At 37.6% G+C, this 15,745-nt stretch overlaps 1 protein-coding gene and 1 long non-coding RNA gene across 2 annotated transcripts in view; one reads left to right on the forward strand and one right to left on the reverse strand.

Moving 5' to 3' along the window:
* The first annotated feature begins 2,907 nt into the window (after positions 1–2,907).
* The window catches only part of LOC121425208 (male-specific lethal 3 homolog), a 40,625-nt gene continuing 27,787 nt past the window's right edge, over positions 2,908–15,745 (forward strand). The window contains exon 1 of the mRNA XM_041621215.1: positions 2,908–3,053. Coding sequence (XP_041477149.1) covers positions 2,949–3,053 — 105 coding nt within the window. The 5' untranslated portion in view covers positions 2,908–2,948. The remainder of the gene's footprint in view (positions 3,054–15,745) is intronic.
* On the reverse strand, positions 12,135–13,746 carry LOC121425209. Its single transcript, XR_005971481.1, has 2 exons — positions 13,705–13,746; positions 12,135–12,652 (listed from the first exon to the last, which is right to left on the reverse strand). It is a non-coding gene; the product is annotated as an uncharacterized LOC121425209 (long non-coding RNA).

Consider the following 15,745-nt stretch of genomic DNA (forward strand, 5'->3'; position numbering starts at 1 on the left):
ACATTAGCCAAAGGTTAGCCAAGGGCTGTTATATCCCCCTATATTATATTCTAACCTACTTTGCGTTGGCTAGATTTACCGCTAGCCTCCCTAATGTTTACTTTGGCTAAATTTCCAAAGCTACTATTTTAAAAGGCCAAATTTTTCTGGCTTGCTTCACTCGCTGGCGACTTTTATTTTTCTCTCCACATTTGCTATGTTATGCTGCCTCAACATATATTTCGTTTATTATCCGCATCTGCGTTGAAGTTAATATATGTGGAGAAAGTAACCGCGATTTGATGAAAAAATGGCCATCTTCAATGTCTAAAAATATCACGAGCCTTCCGGGGGCTTCGCCCCAGACCAGTGGCGGCACCGGGGGGGAGGGGCAAAAAAATGTGTATATCGTCGGCCTTATGCCAAAAGGGCCTTAACCCGATTTTAGGGGTTCTGAATATTTTATAATAAATTTAACACATTTCATGTAAAACTTAATAACTAAACACGTTTATCGAAATTGGCTTCAAAAGCAAAAAAAAAACGACCACAAACTTTTGATTATTAGAGAGGCCAAAACCTTTAAACGCCATTATCTCGGAATGGCCAAAAGCAGTTAAGGCCCTTTTGGCATAAGGCCGACGATATGTTGTCATAAGCATCCTATTAAAGCTGTCAATTTCTCTCAAACTGCTTTTTTGTTCTTTAAATTTTTAAAGTTTTCTCATCCATTCACCGTTAGCATTTAGCTCCCAACATAAATCTTTCAGGTCATTATATAAAATTTAAAATGTCGCTCGCGCTGCGCGCTCGCAGTTACTAATAATTGAGATAAATTATCTGTTCACATGGGGCTTGAAAATTCAATGTTATCGGAGTTTTCATTATTCGTTTCAGCGAGATACACATCCTGTGTATTCATAATTTTTATAAATGAAATATTTTCAGCAAATGAGATAGCCATGCAGTTCATGATTACAAAAAGTGCTTAAGACGTCCAAGTATCATCTCGTGATATCAATTTTTTTCAGCTCACACTCGCATTATTTACTATTTTGGTGAAATATCATCTTCATGACCCAATGCAAGCAGCTAGTCCTTAACATGTCTCTTTTCAAGTCAGTAGGGACTGCATTTCGAAATAAAACTAGCTCGCGCTTCTCGCTCGATTTTGAGAAATAGCAAAATATCTGTGTGTTACCCCAGGCCCAAAAATGTTCTTTTGCCTTGGTGCCGCCATTGTAGGGACTACATTTCGAAATAAAACTAGCTCGCGCTTCTCGCTCGATTTTGAGAAATAGCAAAATATCTGTGTGTTACCCCAGGCCCAAAAATGTTCTTTTGCCTTGGTGCCGCCATTGTCCCGGACCCGATCCGCATAGCACTTGTCCCCGAGGGGCCACTTACATTGACGTGTGGATACCATGCGCGACCAAAAAAAAACACGTAAAAGGGATGTCTTTTTCAAGATAGGGCACGTTACGTACGTAACGTGATTAGGGTGTCAAAAACACTAAAATAATGAAAAGAGGGTATCTATTTCGCTATGAAAGCTACGTGTTTAGGATTAAATTGGCGGAGATTATAAAACAAAATTAAAATTGTTATAAAGGAAGTGGCCCCCGGGACTTGCCCCCCAAAGGTTCTACAACCATGTGACAACCGAGAACTTTTGAGCAGATAATTTGCCAAAAAATAGCTCGCTGAAAAGCGGAACTGAGAAATAGCATTTGGGCCGGAGTTCGGGATAGAGTGACGGCATATAAGTTTACCCGCTCTGAACAGGAGAGCAAAAATTTTGTGTCAGTGTAATTAAAAAAAATAATTCTCATACTCTTAACACCCATGTATACTATATAATCTGGCTGCAAGAACGCGATTTCCATGGTCAGGAAGGGGAAAAACAGAGTAGTAAAAAAGAGGTGCGGGAAACGAAAGGGGAAAGGTAATTTTGATATTTTCCCCCCAATGTCTCGTCATCTCGTTTGCAAGTAACACTTGGTCCCCGGGGGGGCCACTTCCATTCACGAGTGGATACCATGCGCGACCATGGGGTCTCGAAAAGCACCCTAAACACGTAATTTTCATATTCTGAAAATGCATTCCTTAACAAGTATTGGCGTGTGAAACCCTACCCTTAACAAGTCTTGGAAACAAAACGATACTCTTGGCAAATATTCCCTGAAACGAACCCCTAAACAAGTACAGGAATGTTTTATTGTTACGGGTCCTTCGGTCGTCGGCTTTACCTTATTTGGTTTAGTACGACCCCACCTTCTACACCTCGCGCAAATCGGACTCTAAACACGTAGTGTTGGGGCAGAAAAGACATCCTTTATAAAACATTTAATTTTGTTATATCTTCCCGCAAAGTCGACCCTAAACACGTAATTTTCCTAGCGAAATAGATACCCTTTTTTCATTATTTTTGTGTTTTTGACACCCGTACGTAACGTGCCCTATATATCGTGAAAAAGACATCCTTTTTACTTTTTCTTTTTGGTCGCGCATGGTATCCACTCGTCAATGTAAGTGGCCCCCCCCCCCCCCGGGACTTGGTCCAAACTTCTCTTCGTTCTTTCTGTCAAAATACTCGGATAGTTTTCTGTATAGGTTACTCTCGAGTTCCAAAGACAACGGAGTTTTTCCATGAGAATAATGAAACAGTTTGTATTTAGTTTTACAGCTAGAGTCAGAAAATAAGTCTTTTCCCCCAAAGTGATATTTTCTTTGGTTGAAAATAACGACTATAATATCACACTTTGCTATAGGGGTGTTGACGGCGGATCGGAGCAAATCGCCTGGTCGGCCATGCAACAGGGACCCAACACTCGGAACAAATCGTGGGGAAGCCGCCGATTATTTCCGCCGGTACCAACACGGCGTTCGTTCGGCCGGATCGATGAGGTGCAGATAGTGAGCTGGCATCTTGAGCGCATGCGCTAGATCGCGTAGGAAAACGAACGAAGATGATTGCCACACGAGGATTGAAAACACCGTCTTTTGGTGTTGGTGAAAGAGTGTTATGTTTTGAACCAGATCCTACAAAAGTACGAGTGCTGTATGATTCAAAGGTAAGTAAAGCATACATTTAATCCACATTCTAATCAGGGTTACGACTCTAAATAGTCTAATCCACGTTTCATTCGCTGCTTGTAGTTGTAGATCTCATAGTCATATTGTCCCACCAATTTAAATCGGTGTAGGCCTAGGGCCAGGCACTTGTTCACTGCTACCATCTGGCCTGTGGAGAATCTACAGGTAGGACTATGGTATGCCAATGCTGTATAGAGCACACACTTTAAAAAATCATTAAAATATCACTTTTGTGACCAAAATTACTAATTTCCATATAGTTTTAATTTATTTATCATTAGTAATGTGGGAATAATTTTTGTATTCACCAGAGCGCTCAAAAACTTGAATTTTGGGCATATTTTTGTGTACGCCCTCTATTGGTGGAAAGTAATATGGCAAGAAAATTTTCATTTTTTGATCTCTATTTTTAATTAAGAAAAAATGATATAAAGAATCAAATTTAAATAAGAGCCAAGTAGTATGAATTAACAGGTCTAATGGAAACTGTCAATGTAAAAAAATCAAGCATTTGCCCCAAAGAAAAAGAGAAAATAAGCCAAACATTGCCACCTTTATTTTGTCACACATGGAGATATAACTGAGAACAAGGTTATATTATAACCTTGTTCATTGAATGAGTGGGGCCAGGCCCACTCACACAACATGCGATACTAACCCGGGGGGGGGGGGGGGCACTCCTAGTACCAATGAGGTCCAAACATTACATGTATGGACCTCATAGGCGACATCAGTGGAATTGCGGGGTTAGAAATCTTTGAGTACAGGATATTTCGATATTATTTCACAAGTACGCTCTCTATTTCTTTTTTTGGCCAATATTATAATTAAAAATCGTAAATTCATTGTAAGCAACAAAAATAAAATGAAAGATATTAAGGGAAACTTACATTTTGATGACTTTTTCCTGATTTTCTTGGCAGTTGCTCTTCACTTCTGACTCGCGATCGAAGCTGTTATGCAGATCACGTGATACGCTTTCTCGTCAGGTGATCGGTTGGTTATTCTTTTCGCCAGACGTTGATAATGATATATTTCATAACGCTAGCATTCATCGCAAATTCAGGTGAAAGCGATTGGAGTTAACAGCGCAAGCTTTAAATTTTTCAAAAAATAAAGTTTAATTTATTGCATAAGTTTCGCGCCGGACATGAAGGATCATTTGGTCCCATATTGGCGTAATGCATAACAACGGGGGGGGGGGGGGGTGTCCCTACCACTTCAACGACTATAGCCAGAAATTATGATTTTTTTTTCTCTCCTAGCTTTTTTAACCAAAATACCCCCCCCCCCAAAAAAAAAGGGAACTAGTGTTAAAGAGAAAGAGAATTATGATAGAGGAACACAAAATACTTTTTTTTTTCAGCTTTTATTTATTCGACTTATAATCCCATAATCAAATATTAAATGGGGCTTCCACAGTTTTTTAAGCCCGGGGGCCACTTACATGAGTGGATACCATATGCGCGACAAAAAAAAAATCTTTTTCACTATAGGGCACGTTACGTACGTAACGTGATAAGGGTGTCAAAAACACAAAAATAATGAAAAAGGGGTATATCTATTTCGCTAGGAAAATTACGTATTTAGGGTCGAATTTGAGGGGATGATAAAACAAGATTAAAATGTTTTATAAAGGATGTCCTTGTTTTCCCCAACACTGCGTGTTTAGAGTCCAATTGGCGCAAGGTGTAGAAGCTAGGTGGGGTCGTGCTAAGCCAATTAAAGGTAAAAAAGCCGAAGACCGAAGGACCCGTAACAATAAACATTCCTGTACTTGTGCATTTCAGGGAATATTTAAAGAGTATCGTTTTGTTTCCAATTCTTGTCAAGGGTACGGTACACGTCAATACTTGTTAAGGGGTGCATTTTCAGAATCAGGAAATTACGTGTTTAGGGTGCTTTTTGAGACCCCATGATCGCGCATGGTATCCACTCGTGAATGGAAGTGGCCCCCGGCTTTTAAAGTCAATTCATAAAAATATTCCTCCTCGGGATTTGAGCTTTCTTTCATGAAATATCAATCTTTTTCGTGATTACCAAAAATACTTAAAATGTCATTTTTAAAAATCTTTGTATAAAGCTTTAGCTCATGCGTTGCGCCTGCAATATTTTAATGTTGAGATACAACTTTATGCTTTTAATGAATTCCTAAAAACACTAAATTCTCAGATCATTTGTCGCAATCGAATGATTGGAAATGAATGATTAATAAGTTTCATGAATAATGTTTAAAATGCGTCTCTCTATAAGTTTTGAATATTTAAAAAAAAATGTCAGCTCGTGCTTTTTGCTCGCAATATTTTGATTAGTAAGAAGTTCTTGTATATGCGAGTTTGATAGATAAATAAATAGAGAGAGGGGGAGGGTCCCTCAGCTACTTGTCCTCGCTTATTCCAGTTTTTTTTATTATGCTCGTACGTGTTGTGAGGTTTTCAAAGTCTTCTTTTTCTCACCCTTTTTATTGTCTCGGAGCTTCCCTCTATTTCTTTGCTACGATGTATAGCCCTTCTTACTTGTTTCAATTCTTTTATGTTCTCATTTCACTGAAAACATAATTATTAAACTGACGTAGAAGACTTTACAACAAAATTTTGATATTGTTTTTTCTTGTTTGTTTGGCTTTCTTTTTTCTTCTCCTCATTTCTTGTTTTTTTTTCTTCTTAGTTTCCTTTTCCTTATTTTCTCTTATTTCATTTCATGAGGCATCCGCCAACTTCAACAACAAACATATTTAGAGGCCGATATCCAGTGAGGGGGCGTGGTGGTATGCCCCTCGATCTAAAAATTAATTTTTTACTTTATATTCTTTTGCGAAAATGAATATGAAGGACAGCTTTTTGATAAAGAACACAGTTTTAGAGTGTTAGAGCGCGATTTATACCTACAACCGCTAAATCCTGTCACTGTCGGTATGAAGCAGTGATTCCATCAGCTTACGGTAATAATTTTTGCAACACGGGCGCCAGTCCGAGAAACAGACAGGCATTTGCCCAAACGGACAACATCTCAACCTCTGCTCATTTCTTTTTGCACGGGCGCATAAATCTCGACGTAACCCATCACATTTCTCCCTATTTTCTCCTCCCTTTTATTTTCCATTAATTTTTCTTTCGTTCACTTTTTTCTGTCTTCTTTCCCCAATTTTTTTTACCCATCACATTTCTCCCTATTTTCTCTTCCCTTTTATTTTCCATTAATTTTTCTTTCACTTTTTTCTGTCCTCTTTTCCGCTTCTATTTTTGTTCTCGTCTCACCGCTTTTCCTCATCCCCCAGCCTCCGACGCCCGTGCAGATTCGCAAACAATATCAAGAGTATGTCTACTTGCAAGGGCGGAAATCTCTCCCCAAAGGTAGGGGGACCAGGGGCTGGAAAATTTGACAAACAAACAAACAAAAAAAAGAAGGTTTATCACCCCCTAAAGAAGGTCATCTTAACCAAAAGAAATTTGACAAGCAAACAAGCAAAAAAAGGGGGGCATCCCAAAAGTAAGATCATCTCTTCCAAATGTTTTATTTCGATTTTGAATGAAATGACCAAAAATAGTAGGGGGATATTTCATAATGTGCCCCCTACTATTTTGGGTAAGGGGTACATGTCCCACGGCCCTGGGATTTGCGCCCATGTGGGTGGGGGTGTTGCGCCTCCCTATCGGGATCATATCACAGCGAGTATACACTCTTCCATATGGAAGAGTGTTTACTCTCTGTGATTTCGATCTCACACATATGAAAAAAAAATAGAACAGCTAAGCCTTGATCACAGGCCAAAATGCCTAACGATTTCTCTGCGGCATTAACAACTCTCGTAAGGGGCGCTCCATTTATAAATAGAGTTGCATGAACAGCTGTCTATGGCGACAGAATCGTAGGCAGAATTGTTGCCAGAAGCGTGGGAATTTGGAAGAAAATTCAAGAAAAGAACCGGTGAGTACCGATTTAAGAGTAATTATACATTCATTAACGTTTATTGAATCCTAAGAATAAAGATTTTTTACGGAAAGAAAGCTTAGTTCTAAGCTAGGGCTGCCCAAATGCGCGTGAGTGGAGTCCCAGTTTCTTAACACGGGTAAGTATTGCAGTGTCGCCTAGAGTGGGGGGGGCACTTACATTGACGAGTGGATACCATGCGCAACCAAAAAAACACGTAAAAAGGATGTCTTTTCACGATAGGGCACGTTACATACGTAACGTGATAAAGGTGTCAAAAACACAAAAATAATGAAAAAAGGGTATCTTTCGCTAGGAAAATTATTTACGGTACGTGTTTAGACTTTAGGGTCGAATTTGCAGGGATGATAGAACAAAATTAAAATGTTTTATAAACGATTTCCTTTTTGCCCCAACACTTCGTGTTTAGAGCCCGGGGGGCCACTTACATGACGAGTGGATACCATGCGCGACCAAAAAAACATGTAAAAAGGATGTCTTTTTCACAACAGGGCACGGGGTGTCAAAACACAAAAATAATGAAAAAAGGGTGTAACGTATAACTACGAGTGACTAGACAGTTGACAGTACTCAAACAAAAGACTCGGTGACGCAGAATTTCCAGTTATCATACGATGCATCAAGTACACCATCAAGCATGCGACCTAGCATACCATCGAGCATGTTCAATCTGTAGCATAAAAATATAAACAAACAATAATAAGCATCTGTATATATGCAATTACATTTTACAATTATGTACTTGCATGAGATAAATAAATGATCTAAGTATTGCATAAATTAATTGTGACGTTTGAATCTTGAATAAATAAATATTCTGGTTTTCTGTAACAAATTTACCTTTTATGTTTTGTCAATGTGTTCAAAGAACCTTGAATAAACTTTGCTATATGTGATTAAACAAAACCTTGACTTTGTCTCATTTGTTCTTTATATAAACTACGATACTTAAATCAATATAACCTTGCCTCTAAACCATATTCATACTCTGAGGCATTAATGACTTACAATTACCTTATTCAAACCAATAACCACGCTTTCATTTCACCTGTGTTATTTGTAATTATCAGGGCTTCCAAATGCACCAAAAAACTGGCTTTAATGCCTTATTTCCAAACTTATAAATGTACTTGATCTATTTCAACAACTTAGAACCAAATGCAGCTAACAAAGAACACTTGTTTGACATTCCATTTCGTTTACAACTCTGAACATGAATAGCCTACTATGCACTGTGTGCGAGATTACCACACAGTACCATACCGATATACTATTACGCAACACTCTTCATGTGCATGTCCAATTACCTATCAATGTACAATGTCAATATACGTTTATCACACGTGTATTCTATACATAAACTCCAAACACTTTCTCCAAACTTCTGAGCTAAATTAACAACAAATTAATTATCGTCTAGAGTTAATTTTGGTCTCATATATTCAGTTACCGTAAGTAACGGTGTATTAACCGCACCTTTTTCTCGGCGGGGCAGAAGCAAAAGTCGGGGGTGCGGTTTATACACGGTGACGGGTCTGAGCCAGCCCGCCGTAACCCCTCCCGTACATGTACGATGTCTGCCAGTTCACAACACATCGAGTGGCCGGGCGTAGCCGCCCAGGCAATGTCGTTTAGAGGGGTATGAGCCGCGGGTAATGGGAAGCGATTATTGCAATATTAATTAAATGTTGTCCATAACAAACGCACCCACCTTCATGACACTAATTTTGACTTTATTCTCGATTCAAAGTCGTGAAGTTCCCTGGCGAATTTAAAGAGACGCCAAGCATACTCGGTAATATTTTGTCACCGCTGAGCGAGAGTTGAGTGAGCTTAGAGATTGCGTTGTAATGTGGTTATAGTGCGACTTAAGCTGGCGCTATTCAAAGTCCCGTTTCGCGCCAGCTTGTTTTTTTTCCTTCCTGTTTGCTTTTCACAAGATACCATGTAAACCACGCACGAGAGAGACGGCAAGAAGCCGTAAAAAACAAATGGAAAAAATGCCAATTTCTTTGTTTCTTGAACCTTCCTATAATCCCGTATCCAAAATTCATGCTAAGACATCAAATTTCTGAAAGTGATTGTGAGATTGTGATGCAAGAAATGTGAATGTTTCTTCCTCCTACGCTGGGCCTGGGAAAGACACAGATCATAATTTGATAAGATGTACTGGCATGACTTGTACTGTATCGTAGTTTGCAATGTAATGGCAGTGCTGTGTGTGTACACTGTGACTGTGAGGTGAGCGAGTGTGTAAGTTGCCAATATTGTCGGGACCGTTCTTTCTTTCTAACATTTGTAGATGAATTGATCAAGAACAGCATATATCTGTATACCGGTAATCTCTTTGGATACTTTGAAATCTTAAAAACTTAGATTTTGTTTCTTCGTACCTCAAATATGCATGTAAATGTGAGATTTTTTTTTTTTTTTTTTAGTCCAAAGTTGGGGGTGCGGTTAATACACGGGTGCGGTTAATACACCGTTACTTACGGTATGCATTACATTAAGGAAATATTGAGGTCCTTTTACTTACAACATTGGACTACCGATGATCTTGAATTCTACTGTAAAGTCACAACAGGCTGAACTTTAAATCTTTGTCGATCTTGGCAAGGCAAATTTCCAACGCCCTCTATCGACCCAGATAAATAATGCTAGAACTCAATTAACGTCTCTGACGTCATGTTAAATATTTCAAAGAAATAATACACTTTCTAAATCTTACAAAGGGTATCTAATTCGCTAGGAAAATTACGTGTTTAGGGTCGAATTTGCGGGGATGATAAAACAAAATTAAAATGTTTTATAAAGGATGTCCTTTTTGCCCCAACACTTCGTGTTTAGAGTCCGATTTGCGCGAGGTGTAGAAGGTGGGGTCGTACTAAACCAAATAAGGTAAAGCCGACGACCGAAGGACCCGTAACAATAAAACATTCCTGTACTTGTTTAGGGGTTCATTTCAGGGAATATTTGCCAAGAGTATCGTTTTTGTTTCCAATACTTGTTAAGGGTAGGGTTTCACACGCCAATACTTGTTAAAGGGGAAGTTCACCCTGACAAAAAGTTTATTGTAAAAATAGCAGAAAAAATAATAAAAAATATTGCCGAAGGTTTGGGAAAAATTCATCAAATAATTAAAAAGTCATTAGAATTTCAATTTGATTTGTGACGTCATATGCGAGCAGCATTCCTACATAGCGAATGGTAAAAAATCAATGAAATGTCATTTTCTCAGAAAATTGAAAATGGTTTTCACTGTTACTTTTGTATATCAATAGACAAATCATTTCATACCCGATCATGAAAAGAAAACAAAATTAAGTCATCAGGAACCATACAAAATTTGAAATTCATACATTTTATATTACATAACACATGGGGCAGCTGCTCGTTTATGACGTCACAAATCCCAAATTTTGAACTCTAATAACTTTCTTACTCTTCAGTCAGTCCGCAGCCCGTCCGAAAGTGCTCTATTTTATTCAGCGGTATGCATAGCCGTCCGTGGTTATGCATACGTAATGAGCTGTGAAGACGAACTTTCCGATCGGTGTTTTTTGCTCTTAGAATCGTTTATTCCTCACAAAATTGGTCTTATTTTATAGATAAGGCTTTGAAATTTCTGATCAATTGAATAAAATGCACATTTGACGTATTTTGAAGACCGATATTTAGCTTAGAAAAAAGGATTTTTTTCAAGAAATATGTGTGAATAAACGGAGCGTATTTTTGCATAGAAATCACACTTGCGTCAAATTGATATTATAATCAATGTAAAGCGTAGACATTCTTCTTTACGACTAAAAAAAAATTATGAAATTTCATGATGTAGCAAAGTCAGGAACCACAAAAAACCACGGCAATGTCCATCGCAAAATGATTGGAATTGCAGTACAATTGCCGACGCGTTCTGATTGGTCAACAGCGGCGCACAGACTTACAACATTTTATATAGCATTAAAAACCCGGAAGTGGTACGAAAGCGATCTGTGGCGACTTGCGTAGGCACTATGTTTGACATGTGCAGGGACCCTGGTTCGAACCCGACGGAGTGGTTTTTTTTCGCGGGGGGGGGGGGAATATATTTTGGCTTTTTCTTTAAATCATATTCCTCCCCCGTCCTACCCAGCTTTATTTTACTTTCATGTGAATTTCTATTTAGGGCTGTATTATTAAATCATGGAGCTATGAATAAATCTTACTTCTTCTTAATCACTTGATTTTCAGGTTCTTGATTACACTTATTTGGGCAGAGGTGGGAAGGGAAGTGAGTTAAAGGTCAAGTGCACATCAACAAAAAATTCTTTGAATAGAGAAATTTCCCTTTTTTAACACAAAACAGTTATATACACAAAACAATGGTATGCAAATAGAGTTGATTATGTCATTCACATCACATTACTTTCTAAATTTTGGTTGCATTTTATTATATCAATTTTAGCAAATTTGTTATAAAAACTCTTCGAGTCACAATAGGTTACATTCATGGAAACTACAAATGTTAATGGAGGAATTAAAATCTCTCAAAATTTGTCAAAGAAAATGAGAAAATCAAAATAAAACATACATGTCATGAACAGGTATCAAACAAAAAAATACACAAGAAATTAGAGTGTGTGTGACATAATCAGTTCTGTAATTTGCACCTTGACCAAGATGAGCATATAATTGTTTAATGAAATTAGGCAAATTTCTAAATGTCAAAATTATAATTTTTTAAATTTTGAATCATGTTTATTAAATTTTCTGCAATACTTTATTTTTCTTTAAATTCAAATTACTTTTTTGTTGGGGTGGACCTCTCCTTTACTCTTTGCATGGAATGTAGGGAATGCACATTAATATTTATCCACGAACAAAATTGTCTTAAAGTGTGCAAATCAGTAATTGGACACATGTTCACTTTCCTTTCATCCAGGCCACTCCCTCACATCCACCAGGTTTACAGTCTTACAACAAAAATGATGAATTAATCATAATACCATCACACCATAGCTCCATGATCACACAACATTCACACAGTGCTTCGCAACAAATATTTCACTTCTGTTCACACATGCAATAATTACTGTGGAAAACAAAAACAAAGCGTAACCACATTCGAATACCGTTTAAAAGGACAAATATATTATAACTTTTGAGAAAAAATTGTGAACATACATAAACACTTAACCTTCAGCACATTGGATAACATTAACAGAGTTGCTTGAGAACAAAATATAATTATGGGGCATTGCAAGAAACTTATGTTCAATTGCAAATCAACTACATGTTTGTGTTTAAGCAAAGGACTTACCCTTGATTTTGGAATGTGTGAATGAGTAGAAAGTTTCTTGCAATGCACCATTAGTAACATTAAAACTGTTCTTTGGTTTTAAATTGTGTATTCTTATTTTTGTCAAGCTGTATTCCTGTCAAAGTCAGTATTCTTAGTCCTCTCCAAAACTGTGCTCGAATTTTCTTGTTTCCAATATCGATAAAGATCAATTTTCTGTTGTATCATTATCACTTCAAAATTTGCAAACGAAAAATGGCTTTGTCCAAATCAGTCCGACCAGTACATGATGGATCATCTCCCAGAATGAAGTAGCGAGCAGGGACCAGAGTCAGCAAGTGTGCAGATCTGTGTGTAGAAGAGACAAAAAAAAGAGATAGTCTAAATTACTAAATAATCATTCAAAGTACATGTATGATACATGTAAGAGACTAATACACGTAGTACTGTACTGTCTGCGACAGCCACATTTTTTTTATTTGAACAAAATGGTTTATAAATACTACTGAGTACGGTAGTACCAAACTTTTTAGTTGACTTTAAATTGTTTATTTTCTATAGAGTAGACTGTCTAAAATAATCATCATTTCATTCTTAACCGCAGCCTGTGGCAAAAATCATCATGGGACTCAACTTCGACTAGGCCTAATTATTAAGAAAAAGGTTAACTTTTTTTAAACATAAATCAAGAAATATCTCAATCTATAAAAACTTGATGGAATTCGGAAACCTGATAATCATTGAATAAATTTCACTTTTTAGAAGACATCTACTTATTGTAATAATAATAATAATAATAATGGTATTTTATTCAAAGACTGTTCGCAGCAAGAGCTGAATTGTACAGAACTTTTACATAAAAAAAGCATTAAACATAACAGTATCAAAATATTATTGAGCTTCGTTTACATTAAGTCTTAATTACAAATAAAACAGGTCCACCGTCCACAGTCATAAATAATGCGAGCCATCTGTCATCATTACAGAAGTTTCAACGTATGGGACCAAAGACGAAATTCTACCAACCCGCGACGAACGCAATTTTAGCATTATTTCGCGCCATCGTAGAGTGAACGCGAAGGTTACTTCCGGGTAAAACGTAAATTTCTTGATTTTTAGGGTATCATTTTCTCTAAAATAAAATTATAAGGTGAGTTTGCGTCAAATTGGTTCTGACATATTTTGAACAGTGACTTTTCTTCTTTATAAAAAACCCTGATCGAAACAATTTGGTTATGTAGCAAAGTCAGGAACCAAAAGTGAAATTCCGACTACAAAATCGTAGTTAAAATATTACTAAAATAAGCATCAATTAATCAGGTAAAAATGGTAGGTTGAAAATGTCGAAATATGAAAAATTATATATCAAAATGTAGATGAAGGCCTTGAGAATAACTTACCACAATTCGTTTCGACGTAAACTGAAGTTAGCGACCAGTACATAGCTATAACTTCAGCCCCTCCAAATCACTGGGAAAATCAAGCCAAATTGATCGCACGTTTTCCTTCGGAGACCGCTAGAGGGCCGCTGAATAAATCTTCGTGAATATGCTCATTATCGCGCGAGCTGCGGTCTGACTGTCTTTAACAGATTTTCCTCAAACCTTCACCAATATTTTTTACTATTTTTTCTGCTATTTTTACAACAAAGTTTTCTTCAGGGTGAACTTCCCCTTTAAGGGGTGTATTTTCAGAATATGGAAATTACGTGTTTAGGGTGCTTTTTGAGACCCCATGGTTTTAAAGCTTACCTGAGAAGTTTGAAGTATCAATCCACAAAAATTGGTGCAAATTAAAAGTTTACTCGGCTTAGCAGCGCATTAAATTAATAAAGAATGCAAAAGAAAATCAGTGCAGGGCCCTAGCTAGCGCCGACGCTCGTTGGATGCGCATTTTGTATACTGTACCGTACATGCATGCACAGATCGCTGCAGAATAAGTGTAACTGAAGTTATCGATTGATTTTCATTATTATGTTGCCAATTTGAAGAGCGTTTGTTTGTAGGCTTGTAGCACATGTGTGCGAGCGTATAACACGTAAGTTGTAGCGATGATCGCTATCGCAATTGGTGATTCTCAAATTGACTCTGAGTGTGATTGAGCAATGCTTTCGAGACCGGAGCAGACCCATTTCGTGGTACAAAAACGTGAGTCTCCAGAAAGAATGTGGATTAAATTGGCGATTTTGGAAGTGAACTCACTCTGGATTAATTGAAATATATTGACATATTAGTAATTAAAACATGTGCAGTGTCTGAGAACTAAGATTTAATGTGAGGCTGTGAGCTTGTTCACTGACTTTGTAGCCCCATGCAAGCTTTATGCAGATGCTACCGTGTACACGGTGATGGAATTTAGTACACGTGCACTGACTTGACCGTGCGTGTACACGTATACACGTGTACCCGAAACGGGCCTAATGGAAATTAGTAATTTTAGTCACAAAAGTGATATTTTAATGATTTTTTAAAGTATGTGCTCAATACAGCATGGCATGCCGTAGTCCTACCTGTAGATTTTCCACAGGCAGGATGGTAGCAGTGAACAAGTGCATCACACGAATGTGAGGGAATAAAACACGCCAAACCTTTCAATATTTCTCCACTATGTTAATCTTGATCTTATGATTTAAGTTCATTTTAAAAAGGAATTGGAAATTATTTATAAAAGTGTTTTTATCGCTTACCTCCAAATATCAACCAGGATACTCCTTTCGATCCGTCCTTAGTTATCCTTAATACTGCAGTGGAAATTACGCAAACAACAATCGAAATTCAATTTTTCCTATTGAACATTCTCCAATCAAGTCGTCGGCGCATAATAGGAAATTGTACCAAAAATCAACAGGTTGCATCTCATGTAGCCTGGGGCATTTTGGGGAGTGAAAGTCATATACTGTACGTATGGTCACTCCCCACTAACGCCTGGGACCCCTACCTATATTTCTCCACATACGGGTACAAAACCAGAAACTTTCGCCCCCGAGAATTCTACTTTCCCTCTAAAAGATCTAGCCCTAAAACATGTACATGGGGTCCAACTTCATTTCCAACATTTCTGCGATATTGATTTCATTTTTAAAGAAGAATTCATTCAAAAAACGAAAGATTTGTTATGAAAAGATGGGAAGAGCTTACGGCCGTGTTTATGTCGCCATCTTGATTTCTTTGTCTTCCGCTTGGCAACAGCATGCAAATCGCGTGATAGCTCTCCAGTTGAGATGCATCTTCTTACTTGCACTATATTTAAGTTTTGTTCAACTGCACCAAATGTCATGTGTTTTTGGAATAACCTTCCCTCCTCGATTGTAAATTGCCCCTCCCTGGAGTCATTTAAACTAAAACTGAAACAACTTCAATAAAAGTCATTCCACAAACGTTGCACTACTCTCTTCACTACGTTAGTGTGGATGTGTCTCCCAATGACATTTTACTGACCCAA

The sequence above is a fragment of the Lytechinus variegatus genome, chromosome 12 (assembly GCF_018143015.1).
Source record: "Lytechinus variegatus isolate NC3 chromosome 12, Lvar_3.0, whole genome shotgun sequence".
NCBI classification, from domain to species: domain Eukaryota; kingdom Metazoa; phylum Echinodermata; class Echinoidea; order Temnopleuroida; family Toxopneustidae; genus Lytechinus; species Lytechinus variegatus.